The sequence below is a fragment of the Choloepus didactylus genome, chromosome 2, assembly GCF_015220235.1.
Source record: "Choloepus didactylus isolate mChoDid1 chromosome 2, mChoDid1.pri, whole genome shotgun sequence".
Lineage (NCBI taxonomy): Eukaryota > Metazoa > Chordata > Mammalia > Pilosa > Megalonychidae > Choloepus > Choloepus didactylus.
Genome location: NC_051308.1, coordinates 85,806,696 through 85,830,212, shown reverse-complemented (window position 1 = coordinate 85,830,212; position 23,517 = coordinate 85,806,696). Strand labels below are relative to the sequence as shown.

Below are 23,517 nucleotides of genomic sequence, written 5' to 3'. Positions count from 1 at the left end.
ATTCAGTACTATACAGCTGTTAAAATAAATGGAATAGCTATGTGAGTAGCAATATAGCTATATCTTGAAAACATGATACTGAACGCAAAAGGTAAATTCCAGAACATATTATGTGTATGTAAATTTTTAAGAAACAAAACTAAAATTCAATTGAAAAAACTATCAAAGATTTGTATTTATATACAGTTTATATATTTTTGACACAAATGTATGAGAAGGATACACACCAACTTTAGAAAAGTGGTGACATCTTGGTGGCTGGAAGAGAAAGGGGATTGGATGATATATAAAGGGGACTTCAGTGCATTTAAAACATTTTATCTCTTTTTTTAAAGACCTGAACAAAAAATAGTGACTAGGAGGTAAGAAGGTAGTGTAGAGAGTGAGTATAGTCTACTCTTTCAAGAAGTTCAGATGGAGAAAGGAAGAGAAATTAGATGAGTTAAAGAGGATGCTGGGTTGGAGTACTCACACCCTTCTCCCCCTGGAACATTTTCATTCTGACTAATTTTGAACATACAGGAAAGTTGAAAGGATTGTATAGCGAGCACCCTTACACCCACCACCTAGATTCTACAAATAATATTTTGCTATCATATATAAATGCTTATCACATATAAAAACTTATCACATATAAATGCTTATCACATATAAATCCATATAAATCCATCTATCCATTTTTCAATCATCTTATTTTTGGGATGCATTTCAAAATAAGTTGGACATAACAGTATACTTCATTAGTTGTGGGCATTATGTTTAGATGAGAGAGATGAACACATAATTCAAGAGAAGGAACCAATGTTGAAGGAAGAAAAAGAGAAAATAATTGAAAGAAGAAAGAGAGAAAATAATTGCCCAAGTCCCAAGAGAGGTGGGGGGGCTTGGCTTTTAAAAAAGAGGAATCATTCATCCTCTGAGGCTGATAGAAAAGAAGGTGGTAGGGTGGGGATGTTGAAGGAGATTTTACCTGTTGGCCTCAATTTTTCTCCTTGAAGTAGCAAACGGAAACACTTGTTTTGAAAATAAGAATTGGGAGTTGTCTAGGTCTTCTGAAGAGTGACAAAGATTAGGTATATTCACGGGTAAGAATGTAAGAAGGGATTGATCAAAGACAAGCTAAGGGATTGATGGAGGCTCTGAGTGCCCAGTTGAGTTTGAATGTGTAGAAGCATGAACCCTGGATGATGTGATTTTCTCCGGCACTCAGCCATTTGGGAAGAGGAGCAGAAAAACCAGACTGTGAGAATGATTCAGGTTCATGTTGTAGGACAGGATGAAAGAGAACGGAAAGGCTTGATGTAAGAGTATTTCAGATGATCAGCCATTGGTCCTTGGGAAGGACATGGAATGAAGAGAATCTAGCAGGGGCTGATTGACTGGAATAAAATAAAGGGAATAATATTAAAGTTTTCAAAGAAATGGAAAAAATGATCCTTCTATTGAGCCACAAACCTTAAAAGAGCACTTAAACTAACTAGAGTTCTTGCTACTACTCTAAACAGAGAGAGGCAGCTTGGCTAAGATCAAAGTCCTTTTGGCCTCTCCAAAAACTTTGTGGCAGCCCTCCCCACATCTCTTTGTTTTGAGAAAACTATCCAATTCTGATTCCAAAACACATGGGCCAAAGTTAGAATATATAAAGCCTATCTCTCTTATCTCTATAATGCCCCACCACTGATCAAAAGGAAATGCTTCTAAGGACATATCCTCTCTTTTAACCTCCATTTTCTTAACATTTTAGCACTCGCCTCTTTTGCCTATCACTACAGACTCCCTAATCATCTTTTCTACTGAACCAACTTGAACCAGTATTCCATTATAAATAAAATACACTACATTCTTATTATTTTTTCTTGGAAGTATACTCTCCACTTTCTTACCTTGAATCTAGGGGCTCTTTTTGAGTTCAGGATTTGTCATGCAAATTTCTCTAGCTAAGGCTCATCAATCTCCTATAGTCTTTGCTTTGCTGTGCTGTAGAAGTTGGGGTGCAGGGGTTGATATTCAACTGACTCCTCATTGCTACTTCCAGACCATCACTCTTAAATTCCATGTAAAAGCTCATACTTCTCATAAGGGTTCCCTCAATCCTCTTCTCCTCTCTGCCACTAACCAAACTTTCTGGTCACCTCCACTCATTCCCCAAAGACTTCGGGACTTAATTCATGATTTTCCTCTATATCCTACCTCCTACTATCATCCTCATTCAATAACTTAGCTTCCTAATTTTTGTACCTCTTAACTCTAGTAACCTCCTTCAGCTGTGCACTTCCTAGGACCATACTCTGTATCTTTTCATCATGCAGACATTATACCTCAGCAATCTTAAGTTTCAATATCTGACTTTCTAACTAACAGCTTCTAACCTTCCAGCTCCTCCCTAGTTATCCTGCTAAAAATGTCCTGTCACAGGCTGATGGGGAAATGACCAAAAAAACTTTCCAGGTTTCTTGCTTTCAATACTACAATCAACTCTGATTAATAATGGGGAGACATTTTAAGAGTTGCTATGATCATCTTCATCCATATTTAGATGACAGTTTACAAGGGAGGTACTTTAGATATTTCTCATCTCAATATGCTCTAGCTATTATAACTGCATTGACATCTTTATTATCTAAGAGTCAAAATTAAAATGGGCCAGGGTAGCCTCTGCATGTTGATCAATTGCAATAATATTGCTTTTAGAGTAATATGAGTACTGTGGAATGGTTAAAAAAGTTCTCCTCTAGAATCATGTGGCTCTATTTTTTTTTTTACTGCATCTTTTGAGGACTTGTGCTTAGTTTCCCAGGCTGCTATGACAAATCCCATACAATGGGTCAGCTTAAACGACAAGAATTTATTGACCCATGGTTTTGAGGCTAGAAGTCCAAAATCAAGGTGTCAGCAAGGCGATGCTTTCTCCCCGAAGACTGTGGTATTTTGGTGCTGGCTGCAGGTTCTGGCTGCAGGTGATCCTTGTGTTCCTTGACTTTCCTGTCACATGGCTATGCACATGGCAATGTCCTGTCCTTTCTCTTTCAAGTTCTTGGGATACATAATTCAATTCACCACAATCCTTAATGACAGAGCTAAGGAAGTGATTTTTCTTTGGTTAGGGTGAAGTAACTTGGAGTTTCTATATTTACTGGAAGAACACAGAAATTAACTTGCCAACAATTACCCCCTTCACAAATTGTGTTACATAATAGATGATTGGTACTGTGAATTCTAGTCAGAGCCGGATTATTCAAAAGATATGGTGTTTAGGGCACTGTTAAAACAGAGTAAATACACACAACTGTTTTTGAAGAGTTTGATATTTGCTATTTCTAAAACAATTTTTGTAGCGGTCATTGCTGAAAAAAAATCAGAAGTTTGTTACTCTTTCTAACACTTTGAAATTTAGTTCTGCTTTTATTTTGCATTGCATAGGGTGGGGTGGGGCACTTTATTCTTCTCAATGCCTAGGACCTTTAAAGGCTTTAATTAGGCCCTGATGTCAGGGGCCACTGTGGTTCCATCTGAGTGTTTTTATTCCTTTTGCATTCCTGTAGCTGAATACTAAGGTGAGGTCATTATTTTGAAGAAGTTTTTGCCAGAAGAAATGACAGAGTGAGCTCTGTTTGTCTCTGGCCTGGTCCACTGATTTCCCAAATAATATTGCATTGATTGGTGCAAACAGTGGCCTCTTAGGGTACATGGAACAAGGTATAAAAGGACACTCAAAAAATGCAAGAAAATTCCTAAGCCTTTCTTTGATACTGATGACAGCCTAAGATATGCAGCTTTTAATTTAGAATTACCATCAAATGTTGCTCTGAAGACAGTTAGTGCTCCTTAAGTTTTCAACATCTCAGTTTCCCTGTTTAGAATATTCACTTTCTTTCTACCTGACATGCTTCCAAACTTGACTCATGCCACAGTTCCGGTTTTTATCCAACTACTTTCTACCCAAAATGCTGTGGAATGAATGGCAGTCACCCAACCACTTGAGACTTGTTGTCCTACTCTCTTGAATAAAGAAGCTGAGAAAGTAGAGAAATAGATTTTTTTTATAATGCAGGTCCCTTTCAGGGAGTGAGGACTATATTTTCTTTTATTGCATTAGATTTTGCTTAAGAGTCAGGATGCGGGTTGCTATCTTGATGAGGGACCTACAAGGTTGAAAAGGGGGACATACCGAGCAATGAGGAACAGCTGAAAGCTACAAAGATAGGACTGTGCTCATGTATAAATAGAAATGTTGCTGCTATCCTGATGAATCAGACCAGATGTTTCTCTGATGTCTCTGTTGGGTCCTTTGGTTAAAAAAAAAAGTAAAATTTTGCTAAAATTATATGCAGGGCCAGGAATTTGGCACAAATGCTTTAAGTTTAATAATATGTAAAAGAATAAAATTATGTTACCAAAGAAATCTTTATCAATAAGAAAAATATTTATTTAGCGGACAGAAAAGGATGGGAAGTAATCAATCTTTTGACAGAGTAGATGAATTGAGATTTAGGAGCTCTGAATTTTAATACCTTTTATGTCACTGGTTGTGTGACCTTAGGTAAGTCATGTGATCTTTTGTGGTCTAGGTATGTTTATTTTAAAAAAGGGGGCAGGGAGAATAGGGGTGACATGCTGAGTTCATTAAGTTGATTTTCCAGTGTCTTTTGTACCCTCAAACATCCATGAAGCAAACCAGGTTTACTTTCTCCCTTCAGTCTAATTTCTTGTTTCCTGGCTTCTGGTTTCATTGAGGTGTTCATATGTGAAAGACGTTGTGAGGATAAACATTAATAACACAGGGCCTCTGCCCTCAAGTTGCTTATAATCGAATAGCAGATATTAAGATTTGCACAAACGACTATACTATAATATAAACTGTGATTGGTTACAGAAAACAGACAGGAACAAATGCCATAAGAACTCAGAGGAGGCTGAGATCACTGCCAGCTTGGAGAACAGGAAAAGACTTGCTAGAGGAGGACTTTGCATTTGATCCAGGGCTCTCAAAGGTTGATGGGTTTTTAGCGGGCAGACATGGAGTAAAGGACATTCTAAGTGGAAGAAACAAGCAGAGGCAAGGGGCAAGGAAAGTGCTATCTGTATTAGGAACAGTGAGCTGTTTGGGTTGGGTGAGCCAAGGCAGTGAGTCAGGTAACAATGGTGGTTTTGGACCACATTTGGGAGGCCCTTGAAAGCTAGCTAGAGCATGCATTTTACTTACTGGACAACAGAGAGCTATTTTTTTTTTTTTTTTTTTTTTTTTTGAGCTATGCTTTTGAATAATTCAGCTGCAACAGAGTATAGGATGAATTGGAGGTGGAAAGCCCTCAGGGAAAGGAGGATAGCTAAAAAACGAATGCAATGATCCTGCTGAAAGCTAGGGTAGTGCCAGTAGGAATGAAAATCAGGGATCAGATATATGCAAGCTACGGTGGAGGGGAGGGCTTGAAGCTTCCATTTTAAGTGACTCTGCGGTAGACCCTATTCATTTCACTAACAGAAAAAGAAAATTCAAGAAGGGAAGGGTGTTTGGGCAGGGGAAAAGGGGAACGTGAAGAAGTCAAATTCCTTGCATTGAGCCTGAAGTCCAGGAGGCATAGCTTGCTGAAGGTGTTTAGCATTTACAAAATCCTGGCTAGATCTCAGTACTGTGGATGAGGCTGGAGATAGGTGTCTCACAGTCAACATTCTTGAAAAGAGCACTGAAATCACAGATGTGGATAGATCAATAGGGAATTGGAGAATGAGGCGGGAGGAAGACGGATGACAGAATCTTGGGAAATGTCTAAAGTCTTCTCTTATGATGGACAGGACATGATCAGTATCATAGAATATAAATAGGCAAGTGCCACATCACTGTGTCCAAGGGGAGAGGGAATATTGAAAGAGAGGGGCTGGTGAACCACAGTTTAGAAGTTGCATCACCTTTTTGGGGATTTGCTATTTAGAGATGGTGCTTTCATATCCTAGAAAGAACTGGCTATGAGAAGATAGTTAACAGTATTTGTGATGAGGAAACCATTTGTGTGTGTGTGTGTATGTGTCTATTTTCTCACAGTTGAATGGCCCTTGGGTTGTAACAGCCAAGAACCCAATCTCTCATCTCTCTCTAATAGTGGCAACAAGTACCAGAACTGAAGGCCTCTTTCTCTCTTAAGGAAGTCTCAGATGGTTGCCAGCCTTTGTTTTTCAGACTATGACCTAGGGATCTTATTTTTTCTCCTCCACAGTTCCAATTTTAGTACTCATTTGTCCTAGGTCTTGGGTTTGATTCTTATGAGTTCTAGTGACAATAAATATATAGCTCACCTCTGAGAGCTTAGTGTCAGCAGCTCTAAGAGAGGCAGGCAGGGGAATGAGACTTTAGTTCTATTGTAGTTCATCACATACAAAGGCCTGTTTGCAAGCTACAAAGTAAATTAAGACCTTATCAGTCAAGTATTTATCCTCACATTAAGATCTGGGATTATACCAGGGAGATACCACTGTTATAAATCTAAATAGGATTAGTGGCCTCCCAGCAATGCAAATTGGTTTATCACTTTTTTGGTTTGGTTTGTTTTTCTTCAATATTTTTCTTAAATAATTATTTACTTTTGGTTTCACACATGTCAGAACAACTCCACCCCCTGAGGAAAAAGAATTCCCATAAGGAATTCAGATACATTGGTGAATTTAAAAATTAGCAGTTTAGGGTTCCTACTAAGTAACTACTTTAGGTAGATTGCTTAACAAAATTCCATGCTTCAATTTTTTTTCATTGGCTAAATGATGATAAAAAATACTGGTTCTGTTATGTTACAGTATTATTGTGCATAAGGTTGTGAAACTATTTTCTTTTTAAGTTATGAACACTAGATAAATTTCAGACATACTATTATTACTTAGACAACTAGATAACCTCCTGCAGCTAGTCTGGAGTCAGGATGGGGAGAAGAAATAGGGACCATTATTTGGAGAGTGTGGTTGAGGAAAGTAGGATTACTGGGAGTTAGCAGAAGTTTCTTCTTCAGCTCAAGAACAGATGATACCAGAGTCAGCAAATTTTGAAAAGACCTCTGTGAATATTTCACAAACCACTCCTAACGCTGTTTTGCAAAAACTGATGGGCAAATTCCTTTTATGTCAACTGATAAAGAGATGCTTAAACTTGTACATTTGATGCTCATTATTCACTTACTTTCTGACTTATGTTACCATGACTTCAAGAGTACTTTAGTATAAATAAAAATGCTCTAGCACTGCTGAGTGCTGAACCCTGTAATCTCCTGGCTTTAAGACCTTCCCTTGCCCACTCAAGTGCTGACAAATACATAGGTTTAGACTTGAAAGAATGACTCTGGAGACAGATAGTAAAAAACCACAGTTCTAGATATTGGAAAGGATCACCCTAATAACTTGCCAAGCCACATATCAACAAACATAATCAGAAGAGATTCTGGAGGGAACAAAGTTGAAGTAATCAATGCCATTGAGCCTTGGCAGACATAGCAGTAGTGGTTGTTTTCTTATCTGTAAAACAAGATGCTAAATGAGACTGTCTCTAAGGTGACTTTTTGCTTCAAAATACTAAATAAGAGTTTGGGGGAAACTACAAAATGTATCCTCATAGTTTGATAAACCCAAACAATAGACCAGGACACTATTAAATCAGAAAAAAATTTCTTTCCCTTGGTAGATCAGCCTCTTCGTGCAAAGTAGGGAGGAATGGAAAAAAACAAACTAAACAAACCCTCCCAAAAGGTGTAAAAAAACCTAAAACAAATGAAAGCACTGTATACTTTTGGAAAATTCTGCTCCATTTTTAAGGAGCCATATTCAAGAAACATTGTTTTGAAGACCTACTATATATAAGGTGCCGCTTGTTAGCTTTCAATAATGATGATAATAATAATTATTATTCTTTCAGGAATCTCTTAAACCTGAATCGGTGAAGCCCACCCTGGGTGAGCATAACAGTAAAAGCAAGGTCAAAGAGGGAGGCAGTGTCTCCAAATAGACCAAAAATAAAACGCAAGTGACATCATTAGAGAAAAAACCCAACACTTTGCACAAAGATCAAAGGCCAAAAAAGAGAAACATGTTTGGTTAATACTGGGCTTTCGCGCATTTCATGTGCTTGAGCTGTCCGTCAACCCATCTACACTACGCTTCTTAACCAAGCTTTTCTAAACTGATGACAAGCCCATTTTTGGCGCTGACCGGGTACAGGGCGCGGATCCTGTACTACAAACATATCCTACAATCCCAGCCCTGCTACCAACTCTTCTTTCTTGGAAGGAAGGAGGCGTTTCTCCATAGGGTGACTGTGAAATAAAGCGGCTTCTCCAATCTCTTCGTCCAGTGAGAAATAAATATTGGTACAAAGGCGGGGGAAGGGGCGAAAAAGGGAAAAGGGACGCTGCTTCTCTTTCTTTCTTTCTTTTTAAATTTCCCGCCTCCCCACGCCGACTCTCTAAGCAGCAGTTTGGCAGACAAGGACCAAGCACTGCAGGGCGGTAGGGGAGACGGTATTAGGAAAGTAGGCGGGACAAGCCAGATGAATAACTCGGTGTCCGATTTTTCCTGCCTTCGATGGCAGTTCCTCCTCCGCTTCATTACTCTTTTGCACACGCGGCCGCGCTCTCGGCCCTCGATTGCTCTGGCCTATCACCCTGGGATGCCGCCAGCCGCCGCCACCGCCGCGGCAGCCGGGCTTGTGGGATCCACCGCGGAGCCCGAGCCCAAGCCGAAGCCTAAGCCGCGGCGGGAGCCTTGGTCTGAGAGTTTAGGGGGGTCGGCCGGCTCATTTCGGGTCTGGGAGCTAAGGACAGACGAGTGAGAGCCCGGGGCCACCGGCCCTCTAGGCTGAGAGACGGGCACTCGGAGCCACCGAGGCGGCGGCGGCGGCGGCGGGAGCCGGTCAGAGGAGGCGGCCCCTGGTGGCGACGCCCCCAGCCCTGCCCTGCCGGGCTCCGCTCCATCCTCATCCCGAGCCGGGTCTGGCGGCGAGAGACACCGGGCGGGGGCGGAGGGAGGCGACACAGAGAACGGGAGGGCGAGCTTCCCTTCTCCTGGGTCTTTCCACGTCTGTTCTCGAGAGGGATCCACACCTGAACCCGGACCCACCCCCGGCCGGGGCCACGCTGGATTCGCCTCCCCGCCTGGGTCCCGCCCGCCGGCTGCAGGTGGGCTGCAGCGCCCGAGCCGTGGGCAGTGGGCGGCGGGGAAGGAGGTGAGCGGGGCCGTGCGGGCTGCCTCTTGGGTCCTTACCCCCGCCGCTGCGCTCCCCTTCCCGCAGGCAGGTTGCGGAGTCGCGCTCCCGCCCCACCGCCGTCGCCTTCTCCTCCTCCTCCTCCTCCTCCTCCTCCTAGTCCCTTTGGGGCATCATGGAGCTCTCTCCGTCCTCCGGAGAAGCCGCGGAGGCGCTGTCCTGGCCGGAGATGTTCCCGGGGCTGGAGTCCGACTCGCCGCTGCCCCCGGAGGAGCTGGATGCGATTGTCCCAGTCAGTGGGGCCGTGGCTGGTGGCATGTTGGATCGGATCCTTCTGGAGTCCGTGTGCCAGCAACAGAGCTGGGTTCGGGTGTACGGTAAGGACCGCATATCGTGTTAGAGACTGGTGTTTCTCATCTTTGCTCGGACTGAAATTCACTCCCTAGTCCCATTCTCAGTCCCCATCCATCCTGGTCAGTTTCCCACATCCCCTTTTTTCGTTCTGGGGTGTGTTTCTGACAAGTTTCTCCAGACTAGGACCTGGGTAGAGAGGTGATTCAGTATGGTCTTTGGACCTCTTCAGGAACGTGCAGTAAATTCAAGGTGAAGTTGGGCTATTCAGACTTAATTCTTAGGTTGATTACTTAAAGGGAAGAGCCAACCGTTCTCCAACCATTCTTCGAGAAGGCCTGATGGGACACACCGTGTAACCTAGTGAATGGGGTTTCATCTCTTTCTCTTGCTAAATAAGGCAAGGCTGGAAACTAAGATATTAGGAAAAGGCTTAGCAGAGGATAAGCTAATGAATAAAATGAAAAACAAACGAATACCCCCTTCTCCCAAAGTATGTATTTCTTGGTGGGAGCACACTCTTTCTGAACTTCACTCTCCAAAGGCAGCCAGCCACTCATTCTAAGGGACATGATTATTTCAGATTGCACTTTTGTTTCTTGGTCTCATTGTAAAGTGTCTGGGTTACCACTTAGCAGATTAAAAGTGATGGACACACTAAAACTCTCTGTATTCCTTGTAACCACCTCTTTAATTAAAACTGAATGATGAGATTTTATTAGGATGAGCCTTCTAATAGGATGAGATTCTAATAAACCATGCTGGTTTTGAAAACTCATAGCTCAAGGATTTACAGCCTGGGATTCAGCACTGAGCTGTGGCTTTCCAAAATATTGAAATGTCAATATGTTTATCACTTACCTCACAGAAACACAAAAGACATTAGTAGTGTGGCTGAGTATAGAAGGGCAAATTTAAAGTATCGGGGATCAAACACAGTGTTATGATGTTATCTTGCAGTCATGTGCATCTAAACCTGTAGTGAGAAAGTACATTATGTTTTTTTTCCTCATCCTTCTGAGCAGGGTATGTATTTACTTTTTAAGAGTGACCAAGACTTAGAATTTGTCTTTCCAGATAGTTTAGCTGGTTTTAGGACTCTATATCCATCACTGTCAGAAATATCACAGAAGTAAGAGTCTGGAGATCTGGGTTCTTGCCTAAGTTGTATCAATAAGTGTCAGTGTGATTTGGGGGTAGATCAAGTCACTTTTTCAGCCTCTGATACTTCACCTGTAAGGTGAGTGGATAGTACAAATAATCTCTAATGATACCTTCAACTCTAAAAATCCATCAATTCTTTTTATAACCAGTTAATTCTTCTTAAAGATTTTTTATGTACCACTTTGTATTTTGCTGAATGTTTATAAGTGTTTCTTCTATTTATGTTATTCTGTTGAACTGAATTAAAGCAGAGCAGTGGGAGATGATGCAAGGTCTCAGCAGATGAGATTAAAAACTTTAGTGCCTAATTTTCTATCTCCTGCTAATTCCAGTTAGCTGATCGTATATAACAAAGGTTGATGAGAATCTGAAAATGAGTATGAGAGCATATTATGGTTACAGTATTTTCCCATTCTATCCTCCTTCCTATCGTTACACACTTCTTTGGCATACTGCTTTTTATACGAAGTTAGAGATAGGGCCATGCTGCAGCAAGAATATGTGTATGATAATTCAGTATTTCAGTGTCCAAAGTTTTCTAGACTTAGAGTTAATTATTGTTCTTTGCATGTAACCCATATAAATATGTAGTCCATTCCTAGGACTAGATTTGTGTATATTATATATGTATTTATATATCTATATAAACGTACATACATATTGTGCATTTTGGTGCCAAGTTGCATACATCCACTGCATTGTAACTTTTTTTCTCTTCCTTATCAATTAACCAGAATTTACTTTTATTTACTGTTTTAGCACTACTACTTTCCTTCCTCATGGATGCTACTTGTTGTCTTTAGTTTGATATAAATATTCTAAAACTGTCTGAATGACTCTTGGGTTTTCTATATCCTTAGCTAATTTTAAGTTGCCTATTGTATGACCGCTTGAAAAATTTTGTGTCAAAAATAATATACAATATAGAAAATCAATTTTAAGAAGTTTTTTTTTTTTTTTTGCTTGTTTCTTTTGTATGTTCAAAACCCTGATTATCTTAGAACATCTAGATTCTTCTACTCAAGAGACTTCAATGAGTATAGTCGAATGTGTTTTAAAGAAATCCCGAAGTTGGGAACCTAATTTAGAGTACACAGCTAGAAGTTGAGAACCTGGTTTTTATTCTGGCTTTGCCATTAATTGGCTGTCTAACTTTGGGCAAATAATTTTAACTCCCTGGTCTAGGTTCTACGTAAAATGTGGAATCTGGAGTACTTGCAGTCTTTGGTCCCTTTTAGATTTTAAGTTGTTTAATTCCATAGTCTGCCCCATTATTTTACCTACAACTTTGCTACAGATTTCAGCCTGACTCTTGAGGTCAGACATCAAGCAAGTCCTTAACTTAGTGCATTTAAATCATGATTTCAGGGATTCTGGGGAGCACTTTTATCAAAAGGTCAGTGAACTTTATATTGAAAGCAGGAATGTTGAGAACAGTTGTATATTTATTTGGAGTGTTTTCACAAGATTGGAAGGTGGGGATGGGGATCTTGCTCAGATCTAGCTCAATCAGTTTTGAGACCTAACCTAAAACAGCCATGTGGATTTTAAAGATAGGGTTCAAAATAAGGAGATTTTATCAAGTACACTGGCTGATGCTGTGGTTCATATCCTCAGCAGCATACTTCTGTTTGAAAACAGTAAGCAAGCATATAAACAAGCTGACAATACACCCCTCCTTGCCCCCATACACAAACAAAAAGACTATCTTAACAGGAGCTTTTAGAAGGAATATTTTATTAGTTTGCCTCACAAAATTTGAAGACTGGGCCCTGTTTTGAGTTTGTTATTGACAGGTCTGACTCTTTGGTTGCTAATACATCCAGAGTTTTGTGTATTGCTGTGATTTGGAAAACTTTTTTTGGAATATGCACAGAGCTGTATATTAGGAATCTATGTTTAGAGCACAAAATGCGCATGTTTAAGACACAGCTAAGAGAAAGTATTTATACTATTCTATCCATCATATTCTTTCAGTCATAAAATGTTTCATTGGTTTATTCTAGTATTATAATAAGTTGTGCCTGTATCCTGCCAAGACTATAAAATTCTTAAGGTCAGGGAGTTTGACTTGTTTATCTTTGTATCCCTGTCTTCCCACCCCTTGTCATTGTCACTGTCTAGCAGATTGATACCTTGCTCAGTGTCTGAATGTTGATCCATCTGTCCTTTGACCATCTCAATCTAAACCCGACTGATCATATGGGTGGTAGAATAGCTTAAACAAAGACATGCCACAGACAGCTAAATATGGATGCAAAATCCAAGAACATCAAATGCAGAACATTTTTCAGATATTTATAGCCTCAAAGCAAAGTCAATTGGCTGGAAAAGCTCAGCAGCCTAGCAAAAGGAAACGGGAGCGACAAAGCCAGTCTTACTGTCTCTGTGCTTTCTGGTAAACAATGAGAACATTAAAATTAACTACTTTACCATGAATGGATAGCACGTGTAGGGCAATATTTGGGAGAAATTTAAAATGCCTTTCTAGGACTGCCTGCATGGAGCTCTGTAACCATCAACACAGCAGGTCTGCAAGTGGATGCACAGATGTGCTCTCCTGTGGCTAGAAAAGAAATACAATTATCATGATAAAGGGTTCAACAAGAAAGCATATCCTTTTTTTATTTTATAGTATCAGCAGGACTGATCTAAAATACTCAATTAATAAAACGAGTAATGTTGTCAACATTATTGCTTACCATTAAGCTAGTATACATCTCATTGTTTATTGATGACTGATAGGGACCAGCTGGAAAATTTCTAATGGCTGCTATTATTTTAGCAAATAGAAAAAAGGAATTAATAATGCTATGTCAAATTCCATGTAAGTCCAGGAATGTGATAATGGGAATTTGGTAAGAATTTCTCATAGGTGTTGTTGATGGGGCAGAAGTCTTATCTGGCTATAGTATAGAATATTGCTTATGTTTCATGAATTAAGACAAAGGATGAGATTTATTTTATTGTGATTTTAGAGATTATGTCTATATTTAATTAAAATATTGCAACCAGTGAGAAGTCCAGGAAGTTGTTTCACTTTGGTCCGGTATGAATTGGAGATGACTAACTCACTGGACTTATACAGAATGTCCTTAACATAATTAACTATGAATATTCATAGCAAACCACTCATTCTTATGTGTCTTAAGTATCTACCCTGTGACTCCTGTTTTGTATGACTGTGTGGATAGATGAAATTGCTAAACTCTACAAATGAATTTTTTTAATAGTTTAGTCATTTTTGTATTCTTAAGCTTGAATTCAACACTTAGGATGTGGCATTGACTTTGTTGACACATTCATTAACCATGATCTCCAAATAAATTCTATATACAATAAGAGTAGACAGTACTTCATTGAAATAGAGGGAACTTCTAAGAATGCCTAGACATACACTGTTTATTTTAAATTTTATTGATTTCAAGTGGCTCCTTTTTTCTTCCAGTGGGAGAAAATTTGTACATCTCCTTAAAGTCATGTGTTCTATCGATCTCCATAGGTGGTGGACAGTTTCTTTTATAGCATCTTAGTATATTTCTACCTTCTATCATGTTGGTTTATTGCTATTTTGTTAACAATAAATGAAAATATTTTGAAGAATGGATCTACATATCCACAATCTTTTTCAAAAGTGTTTGGGCCTAGAGTGTTTTAGAATTAAGAATTTTTTGATTTTAGAAAATGAATATAGTACATATACAACAGCATAAACCACCTAGAGGGGGTCTGGAGCAGTGTCCAGTGATCAATCGGGTTAATATTTCTGCAGTGAAACAAATGAATATTCACACTAAATGGTATAAAGACTATAAATAGCCTTATGCCAATGCAAGTGAGATTTTACTGCCAGAGGAGTTCGGTTTTCAGAGCTTTTTTGGATGTAGGAATTGCAGATACAGTACTGAGGATCTGCACACATTTCCTTACATAAATAATACAAAGTTACAGAATTCCCCTGTTTATTTGATAATAGTTTGTTTTATAAGTATCAATCAGCTTTGTCTTTTTTAGATAAAATTTAGTGCATATGTTTTTAAAAATGATGTACAATTTTGTCCTATTATGTTGAATGAAATGAATTTCTCTGATTTGCTAAGGAAAATAAAAGGGATTTACATGTCAATGGAAATAGGCTTTATATAAATTATTAAGGAGATGGTGGCAAGGCAGTGGTTTCTGATGCTTTATTTCATTAGAAAGAAGAGTAAGGTAAGTTGGAGTAAGATGCAGTTGCTCTCTTCAGTAGCACAGAGTGTTTTGATCACCTTTTAAGTAGGTGAACCACCAAAAAGCATTTGGCTAATGACTGAGTTAATCCAGAAAAAATTCAGCTTTCTTCACCCATGTCCTTCCCTACTGGAATAACTTTTAACTAGGTGGAGGAGTCTGAAGTGTGCTGAGGGAACCACTGAAATTGCTTCACACTGCCTTGGTAGAGGGATAATTGTTCTCTGATTTTGTAAAAATACTCCTTTCTTCCCACAGACTATCAAGTACTTCTCAAGACTAGCAGGCAGAGAACCCTTTGCAAATTTAATGTAGCTTATTTTCTAGTGAGAAAGCTGCCATCAAGAAGTAGGTGATACGCAGATGGAAGGGAAAGACAGTCCTGAGGCCCAGCATAGGCCTTAGTAGATATACTGTAAACAAAAGAAATAAAATTGAACACTTGAGGGCATAAAACTTCATTTGCTAGACCATGATTCAGAAGTTATCATCTTTCTTATCTTTATTTACAGCAGGATTCTCAGTTAATTTACTCCAAAGGGGAAAATTACGCAAATGGCCGGCAGTGGTTTTCATTTCGGATGTTAGGAGTCTGAGTCTCAACTTCCCTTACCAAGTGTTAGTTACACAAATTAATTGTCTGTGTCGACTTTGCTGGTAAGGTTCCAATTTATCCTGATTGTATTCTTACTGCTCTGTAAGTAGGTTTCAACTTCCTCAAGTTCTGTTCACATTGTATCATTTCAGTAGGATTCTAAAAGTAAAAGTACATCCTTTCAGCCTAGGTCTAAGAGAATTGATTATACTTCCTTATACTGTTGGGGGAGAGTGAAAATTCAGAGGAAGATATTTAACATTAGGTAAGAAAACAACATTCATAAAGGTAGTATGAAAAGTTGAAAAGAAACTTTAAAGTTGGTAGTTCTAAATACTTTTGAAACAATCCTTTAAATTTCTTCATTAGGAAAACTGGCTCACAAAGTTTTGTTTATACCCCAAATTAGAGGCAAATACCACAGTTTGTCAGGATTGGAACCCTTAACCTCAGATTCCTCAACCTCCTGATTTAGACTCTAGATCTTACTGTTTCCCCTTAGGGACATGGCCTCCCAAAGCTGAAGGTCATGAAAACTCGACAGTGAAAAATGCCAGATTGTTAGATTCACAGTCTTTAAGGGAAATGCTGGAAGCACTATTACCTAGGTAACAGAAAACAGACATGGAGTAAACATCCAGAAAGTACATGGTTGAGAATAATCTGATAGTGAGCCTTAAGAGATAGACTATAGGACAGATTAGACATTTTTCATTTGTTTTCTGAGATCTTTATTCATTAGACGTGTGCCACAATTTGAAGTGTTATTTTAAGGAATTTTGAATATTTAATGTGTGATGCTTAGAACACTGCATACCTGTCTATTAACTTTCCACCTTTCCCTTTATTTCTAACCTCTATGGTTTGTGTTATTAAAAAAAATTAGTACCATTTTTATGAATACGTGCTTAATGTAGAGAGTTTGAAAATCCAAGGAAATGCAAGGAAAATTAAAATCACTTGTAATTATACCGCTCAGAGATAACTACTTTTAATGTTTTGTTGTATTTTATTCCATTCTTTTCCGTGTACAAATTTTTTTTGGGGGGACATATTTGATATCATGCAGCATATATTTTATATCTTGCTTTTTTTCCCTTAGAGTATTTTCTCATATTTTTAAAAACATGTTTTAAAAGTTTTCAAATATATTTTTATTTTTTAATTCAATTTTTTGATAGGTAATACATTCCCTTGTTTCAAAATTCAAAAAACATAAAAGGGTATTCCATGAAATCTCTCTTAAACTCCCCTGCCTGCCATCTGGCAGGCAATCATTTTCCCTTCCACACAATCAATAAATGTTTTAAATTTTTGTGTGTCCTTTTGTATCTATTCCATGCATAAAGAAGCAAATAGATACAGATACACATACATCTATATGTAAAATCTGTCATAAATGGGGGGGGTCCAAGAAATTTTCAGAAGTTATAGGGTCATGTTTTGCAAGGATAATGAAATGCCTGGGGCAAGCCTGTATAGGGAATTGACAAGTAGTTTTGGTGGGCTGGAGCCAGTTGTTATTGCTTTATAACTGAATTGATTTTATAGGTTTGTATTGTTTATATGCTTTTTTCTCCTTTTTACGTAAATGATAACTCACTGTAGGAATTTATCTGCACCTTCTTTCCCCTCACCCTGTTAATTTTTCTGGGATGTATTTTTCTGTTAATTTGTAAAGAATTTACTCATTCTTTTTGTGGCTGCATAACATTCTGTTGCCTGAATGGTTCATAATTTAACCATTCAAGTTTTGCTGTTACAAATGATGGTGCAGTGAATAATCTTGGATATAAGCCCTTTTGCATGTGTATATGAGTATATCTGCAAGAAAAATTCATAGAATTCAAAATTGCTAGGTCAAAGGAATGTGTGTTAATTCTAAAAGATATTGCAAAATTGCTCTCCTTAGTGTTTGTACCCATTTATGTATTCACCAGCAATGCATGAGAGTGCCTGTCTTCCCCTACCCCCCATAGAGTTATCAAGAATTTTTCGTCTGACAGTGTGGATGCTCAAAATGATCCCTCAGTTTAATTTTAATTTTTCTTATCTTTTATATTAAGTATGATTGAACATCTTTTTATGTTTGAGACATTTAAATATATCCTTTTCTGTGAACTATACGTGTATCTTACCAATTTTTATTGGGTTATTGGGTTCTTTTTCTTATTGATTTGTAGGAACTCTTAATATATTAAGCAAAGCGCTCATTGTGATGAGATGCCAGTATTTTCATTTGTTTTTTGTTTGCCATGAGGAAATTATTTTTATGCAGTTGATGTATTGGTCTTTTATGGCGTCTTGGTTTTGTGTCATAGTTGAAATGGTCTTTCCCACTCTGAGGCTATAAAATAATTTTCCCATGGTTTTGTCTATTACTTCTTTGGTTTCATTTTTTTTTACATTTAAATCTTTGATCTATTTGGGATTCATCCTGGTTTAAGATGAGAGAGGTGGATCTAATTTCATTTTTAAAAAGACAACTTTCTGGGTGTCCTAACACCATTTGTTGAGTAATCCATCCCCCACTGATTTGAGATGACTCCTGTATCCAATGTAGATTATTATTTGTATTTTGGTTTGTTTCAAGATTTTTCTATTCTTTTCTATTGGTCTGTCTAAGTTTATGTGCCAGTATGATACTGCTTTATTGGTGAGGCTTTATAATATGAAAATATGATTTGTCAATGCCCTAGGTTAACATTGTATACAAATCTTGAACCCTACTTCTGACTGTTTCCTTAGGCTGAATTCCTAGAAGAGTATGGAATGTTTTAAAAGCGTGAGACTTGATGCCAAATTGATGCAACTTTACTGGAGAGCAGTTTGTGCCACTAGCACCTGAAAATATGGCTCATAATATTAAGCCCTACTGCTGTATTGCTACTTTCAACATATTGAAATATTTTTACATAGATTTCATATAGTACTTCAAATATTATTTGATATATGTTAAATGCTTTCAGAGACCTGATGCTTATAAGATTGTCCTTCATACAGTGAGTTGTTTTTCCAATGGTAGGCCTTTTGATTAATGACATATTTCGAAGTGAATGAGGGAAGGGCAGGAATAATATATAGTCAAAACAGTTGGTCTGCTAAAGGTCAAATCCATGACTGTGACCTTATTTATACTAAGTTGGACTCTCAAACTGAAATAACCTCAGAGACATAGTGTTTTAGGTACCCATGAAGCACATAGTTGGTGGCTTTCATCTTAGCTGTTTGTGTCCTCTTTCTGCTCTTTGTATCTCAGAATATTAAGAAGGAATTGACATTCATGAAAGTTCCTTTGAACAAGACTTGAATATAGTTTCCTTTATCTCTTAACTGGATGAGCCATTGAGGTGTATACCTGATGTAGTAGAACTATAGTAACGTAATTACAAAATGATTGAGTTTTATAGCATGAGGTTAATTTGGGTATGTTCTGAGGATACTTTACTACAGTGTCAAACAAAGCCAAATTCAAGGAATAGCAGTGAGAACTAAAATTAATGACTGAAGTAATAAAAATTTTTTTTCAGTAAAAGAAAGTCAGAAATAGGAATTAGACTCTGAAGAATCATATTTTATCTACATCATTAATCAAGTAACCAAATTTCCTTTTATCAGTTGGTTGCTTTGTGTAGCATGTAATACATACTAATAAGCTTGTATGGGACATAGCTTTGTTTACTCTATGATTTATATTGCAAGTGACTCTCCATTTTAATATATTAGTAATTCTGGGATAGAGAACCCGCTTTCATGGAACCAGGTCAACCCAAACATTTATCAGAGCTCAACCACATAGCAGGCATTTTAGGATACTTATAGAATTCACATGTTCTTTTTTAAAAGCCTAGGGACACTGTGACTTCTTGGTGAGCCTAGTTTGCTTTCACCTTAGTCTACCTTTAACCTGACTATACTTATGGTACATATGCTTGATAATTTAGAAATGTTCCAAGGTTTGCATTTCAAGCACATAGAAACTTGAAGCGTGATTCATACACGTTAAACTGTGTGAATTGCAGTTATGAAATTTAACATCATTCTCTACTAATAGGTTTGCCGTACCTCAAAATCTGTGACTTTGACTTTGGGGCAGTTTAACAATGGGAAATGAGTTATAGTCTTTTATATTCTGATCAATTCATACATCTTGTTAAAAAAGAACAGATTTAAAAAGGTGTAGTTGACATACAACAAAATATACATATATTTTTTAAACACAGTTTTATTCACATACCATACAGTCCATTCAAAGCTTACAATCAGTGGCTTTCAGTGTAATCACAGAGCTGTGCTTACATTGCCACAATCAATTTTAGAACACTTTCATAGCTCCAGAAAGAAAAACCCATGCCCCTCATTTCCTCCTATTAATGACTGTTAGCTTCAATATGATACCTTTGTTACAATTGATGGAAGAATATTAAGATATTACTGTTAACTATGGTCTGTAGTTTGCATTAGGTGCATTTTTTCCCATATACCAGCCTATTACCTACATCTTGTGGTTGTGGCATACATTTGTTCTGCTTCATGGAAGAACATTCTGATATTTGTACCATTAACCACCTTCATCATCCACACAGAGTTCAGTGTGTTATACATTCCCTTGTTTCATCCTCTAACTTTCCTTCTAGTGATGTACAGGACCCTAAATTTCCCCTTTGAACGACTATCACATGCACAATTCAGCACTGTTATTTACACCCACAATAGTATGCTGCCATCACTTCTATCCATTTCCAAACATTTACAGTCACCCTTATTAAAAATTTCTGCACAAATTAAGCTTTGTTACCCATTGTCTATCCTCATTCTATCTTCTGGTAACCTATATTCCAGATGTTAACTCCAAGAGTTTGCTCATTATATTTAGTTCATGTTAGTGAGATCATACCATTTCCTTTTGTGTCTGACTTATTTCATTCAACATAATATCCTCCAGGTTCATTTGTGGTGTTGTGTGATGAGTACTTCATTCCTTCTCACAGCTGAAAAATATTCTATCGTATAGATATACATCACATTTTGTTTATCCATTCATTGGTTGATGAGCACTTGGCTTACTTCCACTTTTGGCGGTTGTGAATAATGCTGCTATGAACATCAGTGTAGAAATGTCTGTTCATGTGTCTGCTTTCAGTTCTGGGTAGGTACCTAGTAGCGGGATTGCCAGATCATATGGCGGTTCTGTACTTAGCTTCCTGTGGAACTGTCAAACTGTCTTCCACAGCATCTGTACCATTTTACATTTCTACTAGCAGTTGATGAAAGTTCCTATTTCTCCACATTGTATAACATGTGTGGTTTTCTGCTTGTTTAATAGTGACCATTCTAGTAGTGGCCATTCTAGGTGTGAAATGAGATCTCATTGTTGTTTTGATTTGCATTTCCCTAATAGCTAGTGAAGTTGAGCATCTTTTCATGTGCTTTTTTAGCCATTTGTATTTCCTCCTTAGAAAAATGTCTATTCATGTCTTTTGCCCAGTTTTAAATTGGGTTGTTTATTTTTTATTTTTGAGTTGTAGAATTTCTTTATATATTATGGATATCAGGTCCTTATCAAATATGTTGTTTCCAAATATTTTCTTCCATTGAGTAGGCTATCTTTTCACACTCTTGACAAAGTTCTTTGAAGCACCAAAGTATTCAGTTTTGAGGAGGTTCCATTTATTTATTTTTTCTTTCGTTGCTTGTGCTTTGGGTGTAAGATCTAAGAAACATCTACCTACCACTAGATCTTGAGATGCTTCCCTGCATTTTCTTCTAGGAGTTTTGTGTATGGCTCTTATATTTGGGTCGGATCCATTTTGAGTTAATTTTTGTATAGGGTATGTGATAGGGGTCCTCTTTCATTTGTTTGCATATAGATTTCCAGTTCTCTCAGCACCTTTAATAGAGGAGACTATTCTGTCCTAGTTGAGTGGACTTGGGAGACTTGTCAAAAATCAATTAGCCATAGATCGAAGGTTTACTTCTCTCAATTCCCATTGATCAATCTCATTGGTACTTTATGCCAGTACCTGCTGTTTTGACCACTGTAGCTTTGTAATATGCTTTAAAGTCAGGAATTGGGTTTTCTTTTTCAAGATATTTTTGACTATTCGAGGTCCCTTACCCTTCCAAATAAATGTAATGATTGGCTTTTTTGTTTCTGCAAAGTAGCCTGTTGGAATTGTGATCTGTAGATCAGTTAGGTAGAATTGACATCTTAATGACATTTAGTCTTTCAATTCATAAACATGGAATGTCCTTCCATTTATTTATGTCTTTTTAAAATTCCTTTTAGCAATGTTTTGTAGTATTTTGAATATGGGTACTTTACATGCTTGGTTGAGTTTATTCTTAGATATTTGATTGTTTTAGTTGCTGTTGTAAATAGATTTTTTTCTTGATTTCCTCATTGGATAGCTCATTATTAGTGTATAGAAACACTGATAATTTTTACTTGTTGATCTTGTACCCCACCACTTTGCTGAATTTGTTTATTAGTTCTAGTAGCTTTGTTGTAGATATTTTGGGACTTTCTAAATATAGGATCATGTGTCGAACAAACATGTCTATTCGGATTTATTATGTGTGAAGTATGTTGTGCTTCTTGGATATGCATATTTATGTCTTTTATAACAGTTGGGAAATTTTTGGCCATTATTTCTTCAAATTTTCTTTCTGGTCCTTTAACCTTCTCTTGTCCTCTGGGACACCCATGATGCATATGCTTGTGTGCTCTGTGTTGTCAGTAATTTTCCTGAGACCCTACTCAAATTTTTACATTCTTTATCTGTTTTTTTCTGTGTTTAAATATGGATGCTCTGTCTTCTAGCTCGCTGATCCTTTCTTTTGTCTTTTCAATCTGCTGTTGTATGCCTTTAGTGTATTTTATATTTCATCTTTTGTGCCTTCATTCTCATAAGATCTGTAATTTTTCTTTGTATGATTTCAAATTCTTCTTTATGCTCACCCAGTATCTTCTTAATATCCTTTATCTCTTTAGCCACTTCCTTGAATTGATGTAGGAGGTTTGTTTGAACATCTTTGATTAGTTGTTCCAAATTCTTCTTTGACTTTTTAATTTGTTCCTTGACTGGGCCATATCTTCCTGAGTCTTAGTATGGTTTGTGGTTTTTTGCTGACATCTGAGGGTCTGATTATCTTCATAGATTTATTCTGAAGGTTGGTTTCTCTCTCTTGTCTAGGATTTTGTTCTTGATTGGATTTGGGTTAAGGCTCTTCTTTGATACTTAGTTCATCAGTATTTCCCAGCCCAAACAGGACCAGGTACGCATGCAGGGGGCACAGACCAGATCCAAAGGGCCCTGGGAGAGGGTCAGGAAAGACTCCAAAAAGCCTTTTTTTTACCCCTTACATGTCACAAGGCTGCACTTTCCAGCCTGCCCAGCAGGCGGTGATGTTTGACAACCTATTCCCCTCAGCCCTATGAAGGCAGGCTACTATGGCCCTTGCCAGTTCTGCCTCTGATGCGGTCGAAGGAATGGTTTCTGGCTGCGTATGACCAGAAGGTGCGGGATCTAGTGTTCTTTTCAATGGCCAATATGTGGCTTAGTACTGGTTGTGTCACCCTCAGTACTTGGAGTAGAGGAGTCTTGTCTGCAGCAGCCCCCCAGTCTGCAGCAGCCCCCCAGGCATGTATCCGGCCACCTGCTGCTGCTTCCCTCAATCGTGGGGGATGGGTGCCAGGAACCATGGATGGAATTACTCATAGCCTCTGACCACGGTTTCTCAGTCTCTTTGTCTCACACTTCCCTGGATGCTGTACAGAACTCCCCATTCTCAGGAGTCCCAAAATAGTTGATTTAGACAGTTTCTGCTTGTGTACTCTGCTTTTGGGAGAGGAGTAGGTTCTGCTGCTCCCTTCCTACTCCTCCATTTTCCTGGAAATCAAAAGATACAAATTTATAGTATAATTTAATGTGTTTTGAAATATTTAAACAATCATGAAACCATTTCCACAGTCAAGGAAATGAACATATGTATTTCCTCT

The 23,517-nt window shown here is 38.1% G+C and overlaps 1 protein-coding gene across 3 annotated transcripts in view; it reads left to right on the top strand.

Annotated features, from left to right (window-relative positions):
- The first annotated feature begins 9,012 nt into the window (after positions 1–9,012).
- The window catches only part of RASAL2 (RAS protein activator like 2), a 531,908-nt gene continuing 517,403 nt past the window's right edge, over positions 9,013–23,517 (top strand). For 2 of the 3 annotated variants that reach the window (XM_037825276.1, XM_037825274.1), the window contains exons 1-2: positions 9,013–9,149; positions 9,263–9,552. In XM_037825276.1, the coding sequence (XP_037681204.1) occupies positions 9,351–9,552 (202 nt within the window). In that variant the 5' untranslated portion in view covers positions 9,013–9,149; positions 9,263–9,350. Of the gene's footprint in view, positions 9,150–9,208; positions 9,553–23,517 lie in introns of those variants that run through there. The other variant, XM_037825275.1, reaches the window with a different exon arrangement.